This window comes from Lynx rufus, unplaced genomic scaffold (assembly GCF_022079265.1).
Source record: "Lynx rufus isolate CCGP_SWC_20201006 ecotype Redwood Valley unplaced genomic scaffold, mLynRuf1.p SCAF_2, whole genome shotgun sequence".
NCBI classification, from domain to species: Eukaryota; Metazoa; Chordata; class Mammalia; order Carnivora; family Felidae; genus Lynx; species Lynx rufus.
Window position 1 is genome coordinate 195,062,325 of NW_025814834.1, and position 17,394 is coordinate 195,079,718.

At 40.9% G+C, this 17,394-nt stretch overlaps 1 protein-coding gene across 1 annotated transcript in view; it reads right to left on the reverse strand.

The window, feature by feature from the left end:
- Window positions 1–17,394, reverse strand: part of LOC124514656 (protein argonaute-4) — a 42,514-nt gene that overhangs the window by 4,566 nt on the left and 20,554 nt on the right. The window contains exons 8-17 of the mRNA XM_047082797.1: window positions 16,725–16,872; window positions 16,107–16,226; window positions 15,855–15,983; window positions 15,481–15,614; window positions 14,193–14,377; window positions 12,785–12,944; window positions 9,269–9,584; window positions 8,993–9,127; window positions 2,166–2,267; window positions 1,699–1,898 (exon numbers count right to left, since the gene is read on the reverse strand). Coding sequence (XP_046938753.1) covers window positions 1,699–1,898; window positions 2,166–2,267; window positions 8,993–9,127; window positions 9,269–9,584; window positions 12,785–12,944; window positions 14,193–14,377; window positions 15,481–15,614; window positions 15,855–15,983; window positions 16,107–16,226; window positions 16,725–16,872 — 1,629 coding nt within the window. The remainder of the gene's footprint in view (window positions 1–1,698; window positions 1,899–2,165; window positions 2,268–8,992; window positions 9,128–9,268; window positions 9,585–12,784; window positions 12,945–14,192; window positions 14,378–15,480; window positions 15,615–15,854; window positions 15,984–16,106; window positions 16,227–16,724; window positions 16,873–17,394) is intronic.

Here is a 17,394-nt window from a genome sequence, read left to right on the forward strand (position 1 = left end):
TTTTGCTCAGTAAATGTAAACTCCAAGAAAGCAGTGACTTTGTCTATCTTACTAACCACCGAATCCCCGGTGTCTGGCACATGGTATATCCTCAATAACCATTTGACAAATGAATTTCTGCACCTAGCACAGTGCTGGAACATACCATGTTACTGTGCAAATGTCACTATGCCGTGAGTCTCTTCTCATCTTCCTCTCACTAGCTATATGATCTTGGAGAGGTAACAATTCCTTTGAACTTTGGTCTTTCAGGATAACAATAATAACTTCTGAACATATCTCTTAAGGGTGCCATGTATTACAAAGGGCTTAGTAAACTGTAAAAAAACACCATCCTTCTTCTGACTTAATTTATTAATTTTGCCACTTAATTACTTTACTAAATTATTTATTTATCATTATTTACTAAATTATTAGCGTCCTTATCATCTAAACTCATAATCTTAGTTATCTTTTACTTCATCTTCTCTCCCGTGTAAGCCCGATTAATGGTTAAGGACCAGATATTTTATCTCCAAAGTAGCTTTTTACATTTAACAAAGACAACCTTGCTCTGACATACTTTTTCAGCTTCATATGCTCTAGCCAAAGAAAACTCGCTATTGTCTAAACATGTCACTTGCTTTCTCTTTTGTCCATTGTTCCCTCTGCCTGGAAAATCCTTTTCTCTTCTTTCCAGAGCCAAATCCCATCCATCCAGCTATGAAATCTTCTCTAACAACCTTTCTTCTGAGGTCCCTCACCTATACTGCCTCAGGCTAATTGTCAGTTCTGCGTTTGCCTGTTTTGTCTGCCATACTGAAACAGAAAATCCCAGGAAGCAGGTCTTCCCCATTTTAGTATTTTTATTTTTAGTACCTAGCACAGTGCTGGGCACACAGTCAATACCTAATAAATGTGTTAAATGAATGAATGTATATTACAGAACGGAAGGTATAAAGCCACAGCTGGGCATTTTCCATAATAGCGTATTTTCAACTCTTACACAAATAGACTTGCAATGGAATGTCTACTATTTAGCAGCTGAATTCAGACTTGGGGAAGAGCCCAGAAACTGCTACACTTCACAGATGGTCATTTGGAAAAGAAAATTAATGCAGAGAGCTTGTTCAGCTATTTAATAGTCGTCAGTAACAGGTCAAAATGTCTGATTCTTACTGAGATCCCTATTTGGGGGTAAAAATGGTCTGGCACCCCCTCCTCTCCCACACACATGCCCAAATTCACTCTGGTACATTCTTCCAGACTGCACTGAAAGCAAAGCGAAATGTTCAGGACTTCCTCTTGCGTGAAGTGGAATCCACAGGCCTGTGACTGCTAGGACTGGAGTCAAGACACTGTGCCTGCCACCTCTGAGGCTGCTCAGGACCTAAACAGAACCGAATGCATTTTGTTCCACGGGAAAACCACAGGCAGCTCCAAATTAGACTTTTTCCCTTGGGCAGAGTATAGACACACCATGCAAGTATGAGCAAGCCTGAGCACTTCTTGGACCAAAAGTCACATTATAAGCTCTCAAAGGCACATGTGATTTTATTTGCTTCTTGAAATTTAAATCCTAAAAGGAAGTTTAGCTCCTCCAAAAGTAGCTCTACTCCTCTACTCCTCTGTAGTAGCTCTTTTTTTTTTTTTTTTTTTTTTTTTTAACATGCTTCTGACTCAGATAAAAAGAGAGTTCATGGTGCCTGAGAAACTTGCCTGTCATGATCCTTATCCACCAGATGATACCTTGCCCGGAATGCTACAAGCCGGGCATAATATGCGGGAGCTGGAATGGAGACGGAGCGTGTGCATCGCACATAGGTGTGACATAGTTGGTAAGTTAGTAGTTGGAGCTCATCTGCGGTGAAGCAGTTGTCATCCCATAAGACCTGGTAATGGGAAGGACGGCTGGTTCCCTGGAGAGAGACTTGTATGATTAATACATTTCTGACATGGGTTAATTACCTGAGAGGAGAGAAGAATTGAAATCCACTCCTTAAATTCAGAAGTATTCCTTCCTAGCACAACTACAAGCAGATACCCAGAAGGAAAGATAACAGTTCTAGAATACAAGCATTAACAAACTGATGCATAGTGTTGAATAACAAGTCTACTCAAGCTGGTTGCTCAGTTTGCAAACATCTCCTTATCAAGTCAAAGATCTGAACCAGCTTCCAAATTACCTGAATTCCTGCATGACTACAGAGGTAAAAGTCAAACTCAGATGGATGTGTGATGGTGCTATCCACTGTAGTGCCTGCTGGTACATTGCCACTTTTCCCCACCTACCAAAACAAACAAACAAACAAAAAGAGGTGGGGGGAGGTATAATTAGTCATCAAAATGCCAAACTGAACTCAGACCATACTTTCCTTTTATGTGTTAATTGGTAACAAGTTAGCAAACTGTTCTTAAGTGAAGTTTTGAAAATCAGTTTAATTCAACATGATGAATTTTCTGTAACTCTCCTTAGTCCAACCACTTTATCCTTAAGTATTTTCTCAAACAAAAATACTCCATTGTTTCTATAAGGGAATCCAGAAAAAGAATTATTTTACCTATGACTTTGGGTTGCATTATTGTCATCTATTTGCAGATGATATATTGGCATATTGACATATTGGCATTGTTCACAGAGGGGATGTAAAGACATTTGCAATGGATAAGCTTCCTGTGAAAAAATATCAACTTTTAAAAAAAAAGTTTATTTATTTTAAGAGAGAGAGAGAGAGAGAGAGAGAAAATGAGCAGGGGAGGGGCAAAGAGAGGGAGAGAGAGAATCCCAAGCAGGCTCTGCACTGTCAGCACAGAGCCCGACATGGGGCTCGAACCCACGAACCATGAGATCATGACGTGAGCCAAAATCAAAAGTTGGATGCGACTGAGCCACCCAGGTGCCCCCCCCCCCCAAAATGCAACTTTAGTTCTTACTTAGAGTAAAAAAATATGCACAACTTTCATTACAAGTTAAGATGAAGCGGGGTGCCTGGGTGGCTCGGTCAGTCAAGCATCCAACTTTGGCTCAGGTCATGATCTCACCATTCATGAGTTCAAGCCCCACGTTGGGCTAAGTGCTGACAGCTTGGAGCCTGGAGCCTATTTCCTATTCTGTATCTTCCTCTCTCTCTCTGCACCTTCTCTATTCATGCTCTGTCTCTGTCTCTCTCCAATGTAAATAAACATTAACAAAATTAAAAAGAAAACTTAAAAAAAAAGTTAAGATGAATAAATCTTTGTACTGGTACACCAGGCTCAACAAAAGTAATGGTTTTGGGGCACCTGGGTGGTTCAGTCAGTTAAGCGTCCAACTTCAGCTCAGGTCATAATCTCACACTTTGTGGGTTTGAGCCCTGTGTTGGGCTCTGTGGCTGACAGCTCAGAGCTTGGAGCCTGGAGCCTGCTTCTGTTTCTGTGTCTCCCTCTCTCTCTGCCCCTCCCTGACTTGTGCTCTGTCTCTCTCTCAAAAATAATAAACACTAAAAAAATTAAAAAAAAAAAGTAATGCTTTGACAGAATCAATAAAAGAAGTCACTGGCACATGCATTATCGGTAAGAGTACTCTGAAATGGGAATTAGGAAAACCAGGGTGTCAGTTCCAAGGCTAGTCTTGCAACTACATACCTTGAACAAAACATAACATCTTTAGGTCTTAATCTAATCAGCTATAAAACTAGCTATGAAACACTTTTAAAATTCTAAATTGTAAGGTTCAATGACAGCCAAAGTTCTAAAATCAAATTTCTAGGAAAGTCGAGGGGGGAACTTCAGAAATGCATTTACAAGGAAAGGAATTAAACCTTGGTATTTGGTCAGTTTTCATCCTCTTGTGATATACAGCAGGGTTCCATATGAGGAAGTTTATTTTGCATTGAGGCATGAATTTGATGGGAGTTTATTTGGCTCTATTCTAACTACCATTACCTTCAGCTGAATTGTATACCAATGTGTCCAAGAACATTTATGAGTAGAGAAAAGTCTCATTCTATCAAATTCAAATATGAACTTGGGGACCTAGTTGGGCAAGAGGAAATGTAAAGGAGTTATACTAGTTCTGGCATTGTTTCCCAAAGTGTGTGCTTGAGGAATATTAGTTCTGCAGGATGCATTTAGGTATTTTATGGTCAAAGAGATTTGAGAAATACTGGGTTGAACTCGAGTTAAAACGGTTTTTCTGTTGTAGGATTTCTCAGAACCTTTATTCAGTAATGTATAATCTTTACGAGGGAGGTGGTGGACATAGTATTTCCCAAACTTATTTGACCTTAGAATCTTTTTTGAAACAACTCTCTTGGAATCAACAGATGAGAATCTAAGGAGATGCTGCCCTCGGGAAAAAGGGATCCAGGCACGTTTAACTCAACTGCTTGAGCACCCATGTGCAAGGCTCTGCAGCAGATGTTGGGGATGAGAGATGGAGGCATGGAGAGAACCAATGAACTTGCATTCCTGCCCTTCATGAACACCATCTGCAATGAACTGCAATGCAGTGTGATAAGGGCATTATGGAAGGCACTGGAAAATGCTGGTGGGAGCAAAGAGTTGAGCCATCCTTTATAGGATGAGCAGGAGTTGAAAAGGGGGATGGGATGAAAACAGGAAACACTCCAAATATCCCCTAAAGTCAGGAAGAGATAAACTGTGGTTCAGCCATAGGAGGAATACTAAGCAATGAAAGGGAATAAACTGCTGATATACATGATAAACTTGGATGAATCTCAAATGCATTATGCTAAGTAAAAGAAACCAGACCACAGGCTATGGTATCCCACTTATATTTCATTCTGGAAAAAAACAAAACTATAAGGACAGAACGTCTGTCAGTGGTTGCTAGGGGCTGTAGGTGAGGGAAAGGGTTGACTGCAGAGGGCTTGGAAAAATGTGTGTGTGATATATTGTTTATGTCTTCATAGACATGGTGGTTACACAACTATATGCATTTGTCACAACTTGCAAAACAGTACACCAAAAACGTGGATTATGGGGCGCCTGGGTGGCTCAGTCAGTTAAGCGTCCGACTTCAGCTCAGGTCACGATCTCGCGGTCCGTGAGTTCGAGCCCCACGTCGGGCTCTGGGCTGATGGCTCAGAGCCTGGAGCCTGCTTCTGATTCTGTGTCTCCCTCTCTCTCTGCCCCTCCCCCATTCATGCTCTGTCTCTGTCTCAAAAATAAATAAACGTTAAAAAAAAAATTAAAAAAAACGTGGATTTTATGGTATCTACATTATACCTTAATAAAAATAGTGGGGGAAATAAAAAGAGTGGGATGGATGTGGTCATCCCAGGGATTCAAATGCATCATGTGGGAAATGGATGGTGTATGAAGGTATTGTGGAAAGATGAAACTAAAATGTTATGTTTGAGCTACCTTAGGAAAGCATTGAACACCAAAGGGAAGTATCTGGCAGGCAATGGGGGATACATGAAGGTTTCTGAATAGTAGATTGGCAAGGTATGATACGTATTTTTTTAAGTAAGCTCTACACCCAATGTGGGTCTTGAACTCACATCCCTAAGATCAAGAGTCACATGCTCTACCAACTGAGTCAGCCAGGCAACCTGAGATCTGTATTTTTTAAACATAGCTCTGACGGCAGGTTGAGGGTGCATCTGTGAAGATGGGGAGACCACTAGGAGTCTCCTGCAAAACGGAAGGTTCTGCCTAGGCCAGAGGGAACACACAAGAGGAAGAATTAAGACAAGAGATTTCAGGGCAGAACACAGAAGACCATTTGACCAGCTGGATATGGGGGGAGAGGAAAGAAGCAGAGTTTAAAGACAACTCTGAAGTTTCTAGCTTGGCTGAATCAATGTACAGTGATGCCAAGTCACAGAAGAAAAGGAAAATTGGGGGAGGAATAGGCTTTGGATGAGGATAAAACAATAAGTAGAAGGTTTAGACGTGTTTTGCTTGAAATGCCTGTGGTAGATTGTATCACTAGTGCCAAAAATTCCCATGCCCTTCCCTGGGGGAGGATTATACATCCCCACCCAATTAACTCGGGAATGGCCATGTAACTTGCTTTGGCTGTAAAATGTGGTCTGAAATGTGTAACTTCTGGGCAAAAGCTTTAAGAGCCAGCACATGGCTTGTGCGTATCTTTCTCCCCCTCTGCTGTAATGACTGGTGATGTTCAAGATAGATTCTTCTCTGTCAGCCTAGGTTCCAAAAGGAGGACATCAGGGTCACAGCCGCAGCAGAGCCACAGTGGGTATGTGATATAAGCAAGAAATACATCTTTGTAAGCCACTAAGACTTTGGAGTTTTTTTGTTACCACAGTCTAGCCTATCTTGCTGATACAGTGTCTACAGAGCATCTAAGTAAATGTGTCCGGTAGACAATTGGAGGTGAAGGTCAGGAACTGCATAGAAATTTTTGTGGCTGGGAATACAAATTTAGGAATCTCTAAGAAAATCAATGCATGCAGAAAAGTGGGTGAGACTAAAGAGAGTTCAAATTCAGAAGAGAAGAGGAAGAAAAGTATGAAATGCCTGGAAATGTCAGTGTTTAATGGACAGAGGAAGAGGAGTCAAAAAAACCCTGATTATAGAGGAGGGCACTGAATCTGGAAAGTCATATTATTGTGAGGCAAAGAGGTCAGCGTAAGAACCCGATAAGCTATCACTAGATTCGAAATGAGCAAGTCACTGAGCAAAGAACTTCAGTAGAATCATTAAAACTGAAGTCAGGCAGGGCGCCTGGGTGGCACAGTCGGTTAAGCGTCCGACTTCAGCCAGGTCACGATCTCGAGGTCCGTGGGTTTGAGCCCCGCGTCGGGCTCTGGGCTGATGGCTCAGAGCCTGGAGCCTGTTTCCGATTCTGTGTCTCCCTCTCTCTCTGCCCCTCCCCCGTTCATGCTCTGTCTCTCTCTGTCCCAAAAATAAATAAAAAACATTGAAAAAAAAAATTAAAAAAAAAAACTGAAGTCAGGCTACAGAGAATTGATGTAATATGTAAGAAGGTACAGATGGAAAGTCAAGTCAGTTTTCCTCTATTTTGGTCATGAAATAAAAGAAAGATAAGCAGAGTAAAGGGAAGTTTAGTGAGGGAAACCTAGGAAGAGTTGAGGAACTTTAGAGGGTGAGAAGAAGGAACAGGAGTTTTGAAAAACCACGGTAATTAATGAAGTGTTCCTTTAGGAACTAAAGTCCAGGTGGAGAGCTTAGCCTCTGAGATGTGAGAGCATAGAGAAAAGAAAACACATTTCAGTACATTTGAAAGTAGGGGAGAGTAAGTTGAGAAAATTTATGCCTTCTAGATTTTGTTTACTGGGGAAATAGAGGGTTGTTCTATTGCTGGCAAGGTAGAGTGTTGCCAGGGAAGGCATCGCAGATTGGGACAGGTTGTTGAGGAGTGTGAAGGTCTGGAATACACTCTGTGGGGAACTGGAGGAACAGAGAAACTGCAGCCTCCAGGGTTGTCTGAGATTTGATATCATTAGTCTGTAATATCATTCTTATTAAACAAATGACTTTCTTCCTCAGCAATCTCTCTACTGGCCTGAGTTGAAGCAAAGGAAATGGGTAAGTGGACTGACCCAGAGCTGGAGATTGGCAAAAGGCATGTTTAGAAAACTGGAGATGTTGGTAAGTGTCAAGGCAGCAGGGTAGACTAAGGACCAGGATTATCAATCTTTGGAAGGTTAGGAACGACATGGGATGGCAAAGAACAAAATGATGAGATAGCTTGGAGGAAAATAATTCAGGTCCTAGAGCTACATGGACAGCAAGCTGACAGAGGGACAGAGAGGTGATGATGCAGTTAAGGAGGGGGTGGCGGGGTATTCTGTGACCAGAGTTTGGGCAAGAGGTTGGAGAATTTGTATTAGAAGGGATCTAAGAAGCACTACTGAGTCAGGGTTTGGACAATTCAGAAGACAACGCTTGGAATATGAGCTGATTGGTGGAACTGGAGCCCAAGGAGAAAATCTTGTTTTTCAATGATTCTGAAAACGAAAGAAACAGCTCAGCCTTGGATTAGAGACAAAAACTAAGGGCGTACTAGAAAATAATGGGAGTGACCCACAAGATTACAAGATTAAGCAACAGAAAGAACTGGTCTCTCTGGGGTGGATCAGGGAAGGCTTGGAAAAGATGAAGTAATGTCATAGAAAATAGCACAGAAGCAGAGTCACTCAATATTAAATACCTATAATTTAGCTAGTTTACACCTAAATAACATTATAAATCGAGTACACAAAATACCTCTCATCAAGTGCTGGGAACTGTACCCCAAATTAATATTCACTTATTAATTTAATCCTTGTAACAACCCTGTGAGGTAGGTATTCTTATTACATTTTACAGTTGAGAACATTATGGCTTAGAGAAGTTAACTTGCCCATGGTTAGAAAGTATAACATTGTAAGTGTTCAAAGTGTGTATCTCAAGAATCCCATGCACTGATATAAAATCATTTGGAAGAGAAATTCTACTTTATATCCTAGAACTATGCCTTAGGCATTGGTAACAAAAAGTAGCAATATGATAATAAAGTTCAGAGAGGGGTGCCTGGGTGGCTCAGTTGGTTAAGCATCTGACTTCGGCTCAGCTCATGATCTCACGCTTCGTGGGTTCGAGCCCCGCATCGGGCTCTGTGCTGACAGCTTGGAGCCTGGAGCCTGCTTCGGAGTCTGTGTCTCCTTCTTTCTCTGCCCCTCCCCCGCTCACACTCTGTGTGTGTCTCTCTCTCAAAAATAAATAAACATTTAAAAAATTAAAAAAAAAAATTCAAGTAGATAAACCAGCCCCTTGGAGGTTGCCTGTATCACTACAACATGTCTGGTACGTTTTTGGCCTCTGCCAAACAACTCTAGAAGCCAGCACTTCTGTCATACAGGAGAAATACTCAGTCTTAAAACCTGTATCATTCAGAAGTGATCATCTAAGCTCAACTGGAGTTAATATATTAACTTATTATTACACTTCTGCTTTTAGGAAAAAAAGTACATATGCCCATTTAAAAACATATTCACTTGTGCCAGATAATGAAGCTTATACCATGGTTTCTTACCCTTTCTGTTTTATCTGCACAGAAGAGTCGTGTGTGATGTCTTTTCTGCACCACAATATAGGTTATTCCTGGCCTATAATCTTCTTCCAAGCTAATACATGCCTTCCGAATTGCTATTAGCTCTGGCCAAGCTACCTAGGAGTTACAAACAGAATGAGGTTTAATTGAGAACTCACCTAGCATCTCTCAGATCTGATTTACCCAGAGTGGCAGATGGGAGGAAGCTCCATCAGATACCTAGAAACCCCAAAAGGCAACTATGGGTAATCAGAGTACCTGTTTCATTTGTCCCTCGGATACCCCTCCACGGTAATAGATGATCCGAGTGGGTTTGAAGCGTGTGGATTTGTAGAACTGGATCAGCAGCTCTCGAACCATGTTAGTAAGGTCCTGAATTACCTCCTGACTATAGAGGAGCTCCTGGGAGATCTCCTGGCGGGAGGTCTGCACCCGAACGGTGGCACAATACCGGCTGGGGTGCCCATCCATACTGCCAACGACAGCAGCAATGGAAGGCTTCTTCCCATCCCCTGCTGGGGGGTGCGTGACATCGGCTCCCAGGAAGATGACAGGCTGCTGGAACACCGAGGGCCTGCTCAGATTGAAGGAAACATACAGATGAAAATGTGTGTGTTTAGCAAGCTCACCAGATACAATCACAGATATAATCTTACAAAAGGGAACGAAGACCTGTGCCCATTAGGTAAGAACTCTAAGGGCCACTGAGTGTTTGTGCCTCTCCTGCAATGAATCTGAATTGACTTAAGAAGACAACATGGTTCTTCTATAATAGCAGGAAGGGAAGAATTAACAAAGAGGACCTGAGCTGAATTTAATAAAATCTTTGTGTAAAGGGAAGACCAGAACAAGTACTCTTGGATCCTAGTATTCCCACAGCAGATATAGAAATGCAGAATGTACACGGAACTGGAATAAAATCCCCCAGTGCTCTTTAATTTTTTTTTTTGTTTATTTATTTATTTTGAGAGAGAGTGTGTGTGAGTGCAAGTGGGGGAGGGGCAGAGAGAGAGGGAGAGAGAAAGAATCCCAAGCAAGTTCTGAGCTATCAGAGCAGAGCCTGATGTAGGGCTCAAACACACAAACTGTGAGATCATGACCTGAGCGGAAACCGAGAGTTAGACGCTTAACTGACTGAGCCACTCAGGCACCCCATTTTTAAAAAAAATTATTTATTTGTTTATTTATTTTGAGAGAGAGAGAAAGAGAGACCTCAATGCTCTTTAAGATGTGAGGCTTAGAGAAGAGAATCGAGTCTATCTACTTCCCTATTTTAATCTGTAGTATTCATCACTTACACCACATATTTTACTTGATTATTTTTTTTTAAGATTTTATTTTTAAGTAATCTCTACACCCATTGTGGGGCTTGAACTCATAACCCTGAGATCAAGAGTCACATGCTCTAATGACTGAGCCAGCCAGATGCCCCAGTAAATTATTTTATTTATTGTCTACACACACACACACACACACACACACACACACACACACGAATATAAGTTCCACAAGGGCAAGAATTTTGTTTTGTTTTGTCTTGTTCATTGAAGCATCCCTAGTGCCTAGAACACTGCTTAGCTCAAGGTTGGCACTCAATAAATATTTGTTGAAAGAACGAATTCATTTATTTGGCACTGATTTTTCTAAGGAATCAAGGAGAAAAATATAATGCATCCTTCTCTGGTAAATTCTTTAAGGTAGGACTTGGAATTGAGTTCTAACTATTTAAGTATAATATAGGAGACATCCCAAATTTAAAAATCTCCTATAATGGGTACTAAAGAATAGATACCTCCATGAGGGTAGAGGCTGTGCGAGATTTCTCTATATGTATCGTTATGCAACATGGGTCTGGCACAGAGCAGTACAATGGCATGTATCTATCACATACATATGTGTAACATAGTAACAGCTTACATACCTATGTACCAGTCACTGTGCTAAGCACTTTACCTGTATTGACTGATTTAGTCCTCAGAAAAATTCCATGAGGGTGGTACAATTATCATCTCAATTTTCCGTATTTAAAAAATGAGACAGAAGAGAATAAGGGGTTCACCCAAGCTTACATAACTTGGAAGTGGTAAAGTTGGAATCCAAACCTTAGGAAGTCAGACACCAAAGTATGCACTCTAGGCTACTATGCTATATCGTCTCAAATGTTTGGGGTGAAATTAAATGATTTCAGATTTTAGCTTAACTTCCCATATGGCCTGCAGACCTCATCTACCAACGTTGTAGGAAGGATTTTGTTACCTATAAGCTTCATTCAAGGGAAAATTAAGAATTGGAATATGATTGTACTAACAGCAAGGCACTCAATTTCACATTCTTGTTAAGTATAGCAATGACTAATACCACAGCCCTAAATTTATCTTTTCAAATTGCTTTCACATAACGAATTTCACATGAAAATATTCTTTTTAAGTTTATTTATTTTCAGAGAGATGGAGACAGTACAAGTGAGGGAGAGGCACAGAGAGATGGAGAGAGAGAGAGAATCCCAAGCAATCTCTGCACTGCCAGTGCAAAGCCTGATGTAGGGCTCGGATCCACAGAGCCACAAGATCATGAACTGAGCTGAAGCCAAGAGTTGGACACTTAACCAACTGAGCCATCCAGGTGCCCCCACATGGAAACATTTCAGAGTTAACAAGTCAGATATTATCTCAATAGATAGGGAAACTACAAATTAATGAAAAGATTAATAAAGAAATGGGCAAAGAACTGAACAAACCCATCACAAAAGAGAATATCCAAATAGCCAACAAACATATGAAATTGTGCTCAACGGATTAATCATTAGGGGGATGCAAATTAAAACCATAACGAGATACTATTACACCCAAACAAAATGGCTAAAGTTAAAAGGACTGGTACTACCAAGTGTTGGTGAGAATATGGAGCAACCAGAACTCTCAGCAGAAACGTAAACTGGTACAACCACTCTGGAAAATTATTTGACAGCATCTATCGATGCTAAATACATGTATTCTCGGGGCGCCTGGGTGGCTCAGTCAGTTAAGCGGCCAACTTCGGCTCAGGTCATGATCTCGCGGTCTGTGAGTTCGAGCCCCACGTCGGGCTCTGTGCTGACAGCTCAGAGCCTGGAGCCTGTTTCAGATTCTATGTCTCTCTCTCTCTGACCCTCCCCCATTCATGCTCTGTCTCTCTCTGTCTCAAAAATAAATAAATGTTAAAAAAAATTTTTTTTAAATACATGTATTCTCAATAACTTAACAATTCTGCTCTTGGATATATACTCAAGAGAAAGAGTACTTAAATTCTACCAAAAATATAGAAAAAATGTATAATGAATGTATAAGAATATCTGTCAATGGCAGAACAGATTAAAATTCTGTGGTATATTCACATAATGAATAATACACAACAATGAAAAAGAACAAATGACTACTTAATACAGTAAAATGAATGAATTCCAGACACATAATGATGAGCAAAAGAAGACGGGCATAAAACATGACATGCAGTACGGTTCCATTTACATGAAGTTCAAAAACAGGCAAAACCAATCTATGTTGAGAGTGTTAACTTCTGGGGGTTCTCTGCTGGGAAGGGCCACAAGGAAGCCTGACGAGGTCCCGGAAATTTTCTACGTCTTCACCTGAGTAGTGGTTACATGAGTGCATTCATACATATATAAGAAAAAGCAATTGAGATGCACGTTTGAGATTTGTGTGCTTTACTGTGAATTATGTTACATTCGATCTTATATAATGCAAGAGTAGAAAAAAACAGAGTTCAGAATCTTACCTTTGATGAGGTACAAGCACATTGTTAATTCCTCCGAGCTTTGCATTTATCTTCAGGCAAAGGTTGGAAAGGGTTTGGGGTGAGGTCTTCACCACATTTTTTACCTGGACACACTGTGTGGCCATACCCAGAAGGGTATCTCCAACACGTTTCACCTCCGCTACAAGAATAAATCCATTAATTAATTTAACAATGTTTAAATATTCTCCTAATTACTAAGAATAGAGGGAAAAATCCACACATAAACATTTACAGAGTGCCTACTGTATACGGTACCCTGTGCTAGATGCGGCTGTTTCATCTGCTAAACCCCCAGGGAAATTTCCCTCTTCTTCCCTCCAGTGAGCATTAAAGCTAGGCCACCTCTTCTACCCTTGGATGCTGCCTGCCACTACTAACGCAGTCCCCCGAGGTTACTTTTTCCACAGGACTGGTCTGGCAAAGGAATCCATCTCCCAGCTCCTCCCTAACACTATACATGCCAGCTCTTTGAATTTTCAGTATTTTTCTCCCACCCTCCCCCTCTTCCCCTCTAAACACAGAGATAACCAGAAAGTAACAGAAGAGACAACTACAGAGGGAGTTGAAGACATTCTGTAAAGTTCAAACAGCCGGTCTGTAGCTCCCGAATCCCTCACTCAGATGACAGTCAAAGGAACTTTTGTATCATTCTTGTGATAATAGATGCAAACTAGACAGCTTCTTTTCTGCCAGTGGTAGGTTCTCCCACTCTTCCCCACTCTGATATTCTTAAGTGCTTTTTACCAAATATTCCAGTTCTTCCTGCTTTGAGGACTACGGTGGAATGGTACTGTATGCCCGACACTCATTCCCACTGTACTTCCTGGCCCCCATTCTTGCTTCCTGCAAAAAGGTTGGGAAGAGCCAGTGGCTGGTTGTGGTCAAGAAGTTGTGGATGTTGGGGCACCTGGTGGCTCAGTCAGTTAAGCATCCAACTTGGTTTTGGCTCAGGTCATGATCTCATAGTTCATGAGATCGAGCCCCACGTCGGGTCCTGTGTCAATAGTGAGGAGCCTGCTTGGGATTCTTTCTCTCCCCCTCTTTCTGCCCTGGCTACACATTCTCTCTCTCTCTCTCCCTCTCTCTCAAAAACAGAAGTTGCAGATGTTAAGAGCCTTCCAGAGCCCTCTTTTCTCTTTGCCAAGGGGCCAAGAACATTCCAAATAGCAACTGCTATGCCAACCCGGGTCTCAGAGTGAAAAATAACATGATGACATGTAACAGAGGCCACAGTCTACCTCAATGGACACACAGGAAAAGCAAAAAATAAACCTTGGATGATCTGAGCCACTGAGAGTTTGGAGTTGTTTGTGACTGCAGCATAACCTAGCTTATCCTGACCAACTATTTGAAATCATCCCTCATTCAATATTAAAGGGGTCCATACCATACACTGGTGTCTTCCCAGGCAAGATAACCACTATGAGCTGTAGGCCCACATATGTCATTTTCAGGTGTTTAAACATGGGCTCCACGCTGTCCGCACCCTGTGCATACTTGCAGAAACATGGCTGGCCCTGGATGGGCATCCCTGCATCCTTAGAGATTTTACGGAGCTGGTCAGTGAAACTCCTGGTAAAATAGAACCAGTAGTACAGTGCTTTCATTTCAGAGTACATTCCTAGCATTTATTTTCCTCAAAGACACTTCTTTCAGTTTTGCACATTCTTAGCCAAAATTAAAGACAAACAAATAAACAAAAAATCCATAACCGGTTGCCAAAAATGGGCTGGCAATTGTATCACTGCAATTATAATGCACAAAGAATCTGTGTTATTAATATTAAGCTATCAGATTATCATTTTGAATTTTTAAATAATTATACCTCAACGGGGCCCCAGGGACTAGAATAGCATTTCTGTTCAAAGATTTTTTTAAACATTCAGGTCAATAATTCTGAACTAAAGAAAAGCAAAGTCAAAATTTCAGATAATGTGTATTTTGGTAAGCCTGGCACGAGAATAGTTGGGTAAGCTTGTGTTCAATTGAGAATATGGAAACACAAATCAGTATATTTAGGATTACATTCAAACTTGTAATAGATTTGATTCAATAACAATATCAAAAGAAATCATCACTTTAAAAAAATAAAATTCATTGTGAAGTTTTAAATTTTAAATTTGTGAAGTTACTTTAATATATGTGTAAAGCTTTCCGCATTTCTTTTGTGCATTTGTCAAGATTTGTAAGATTCCTTTCTTTCATCCAGTTCCCTTTTCCTGCCTTGAGTTTTCCACCCTTTTTACTAACTTCCTTTCTATAGATAGCTGCATCTGTAAGACATGAACCAATGATCTTAGTCAGTGACCCTGCAATAAAACAAGCTCACTAGTAAATTATAATGATTAAAAATGGACTAGTTTTTATCTTAGCTGAAAAGATACAATTAATACCACAGGAAGCTTCACTAAGAACTCAGAAGAGTTTGCCAACTGTCACTGCTTTGGCCTTGTTAGTCACAAATTTCTGCTCTAAATGTAAGAAAGCTGACTCAGATTCTTAATGTCAGTCCCAAGTTTGCAATTTACTATAATACAAGGTCTTTTTCCTATAGCCAGATGGTGTCACTATAGGAGTCAGGGATTTAGTGCCAGTGCACATAGCACATTCATGTAAAGATGGTATTTTCATATCTGGAAGGGATATTACTAAGCTGAAAATATGAAGATACTCACTTTAGTAAATCTTCCCTACATTGTTTCTGAGGCGCAAAACAAGCAACTGCCCAAACTTTAATTTCAATGCCAGCATAAAACTGCTTTCCTCGCATGTCCCAGACACCCTGGTTGGGTGTGGCTACCGTTTTATTCTTTAAAAAAAAACAAAACAAAAAAGAAACAAAAGAAAAGAGAAAAGACATTACAATCTAAGGCCATTTTAATGTCGATGAGGGGATAAACAAAATTCTATTTGGTATTAGCCAAAAGACAAAAAGCAATACTGAACAAAACTATGGGTAAATTCAGTGTGGTGTAGTGGAGAAACCCTGGGTTATTCTCTTTTTGACTGGTTGTTGGAAGAAGCTTGCTGAATAAAATAAAAAGCTTACCCGGCCTCCATACTGCAGCATTGGTGCTGGAAGTACCCTGCCTGTGAGCTCTGTCATTTCATTGTGGACAACAATGCCAAATTCTTTAAGGTATGGATCCGGTCCACCCACCATACTGTTACTCTTCACCTAAGGAACAGGAAAGCCTGCGTATATAAAAACCAAAGAGTAACTGTGTCCCACCAGGAGTTTTATATTTTCTTCTTTTCTCATCTTAAAGCTAGCTTATCTTGAAGACCATGACTTACTGACCAGTCTACTGATTTCTTCCTGCCTGTCAGGTGCAGATCTTGCTGTCGCTTTGATCATTGTGGAAGTCTGATTGTCCGTGAGCTTCTTTATACATCGCTGTCCTGCCACAATATTGCAGACCTACCGAGAGGCAAAGAGAAATTCGTTTTGTGTAATGGGTTTCTATGTCATGAGCCTTAGATAGAGCTAAACTGTATCTTACATCTTCCATTCCTCAAAACATGAAAATGCTGTTACCTGGTGAAGCTATTTGCCCAAAACATTTTAAAAACTAATACTAGATTCTGCCACTAGCCTAGAACGTGATTTCTTTTTTTTTTTTTTAACTCATTCAAGAGATTGGCAGATTTGGCAAAAGAAAATTCAGCTTAGGGGCGCCTGGGTGGCTCGGTCGGTTAAGCATCCGACTTCGGCTCAGGTCATGATCTCACGGTCCATGAGTTCGAGCCCCGCGTCGGGCTCTGTGCTGACCGCTCAGAGCCTGGAGCCTGTTTCAGATTCTGTGTCTCCCTCTCTGTGACCCTCCCCCATTCATGCTCTGTCTCTCTCTGTCTCAAACATAAATAAACGTTAAAATTAAAAAAAAAAAAAAAAGAAAGAAAATTCAGCTTAGCTTACCTCAAGTGGCAAGTATGTATGTTTTTGTTCTTGTCCCACTTGGAGGCAGGGGAGGTGGGGATATTTCAGCTGCAGACTATATTTCTGCTTAAAATACTGGGCTACTGTACATTCCATAGCTTGACCATTTTCTAGCTGTAAAGGAAAACTACAGGAGAGAACATCTTTTCAGAAATTTCTTCGAGGTTTTTTTTTCTTAAACAAGCAAGCAAACAAAAGCCTACAAACATTTTGTACCTTGATCAGTCACTTAAAAAACAAAGGTCAATCTTTTTTTTTTTTTTTTTTTTGAGCTTTCACACCCAGCGTGGAGCCCAAAGTGGGCTTGAACTCACGACCCCAAGATCAAGAGTCAGATGCTGGGGCACCTGGATGACTCAGTCAGCTGAGCATCTGACTCTTGATTGTGGCTGAGGTTATGACCTCACGGTGTGTGGATTTGAGCCCCTCGTTGGGCTCTGTACTGGCAGTGCGGAGCCTGCTTGGGATTGTCTCTCTCCCTCTCTCTCTGCCCCTCTCCTGCTTGTGCTGTTTCTCTCTCTCAAAAATAAATAAACTTAAAAAAATTAAAAAAAAAAAAAAAAGAGAGAGAGTCAGACGCTTAACCGACTGAGCCACCCAGGCACCCCCCACACAGAAGTTTTATTTAAGAGAACTATTTGTAACATGA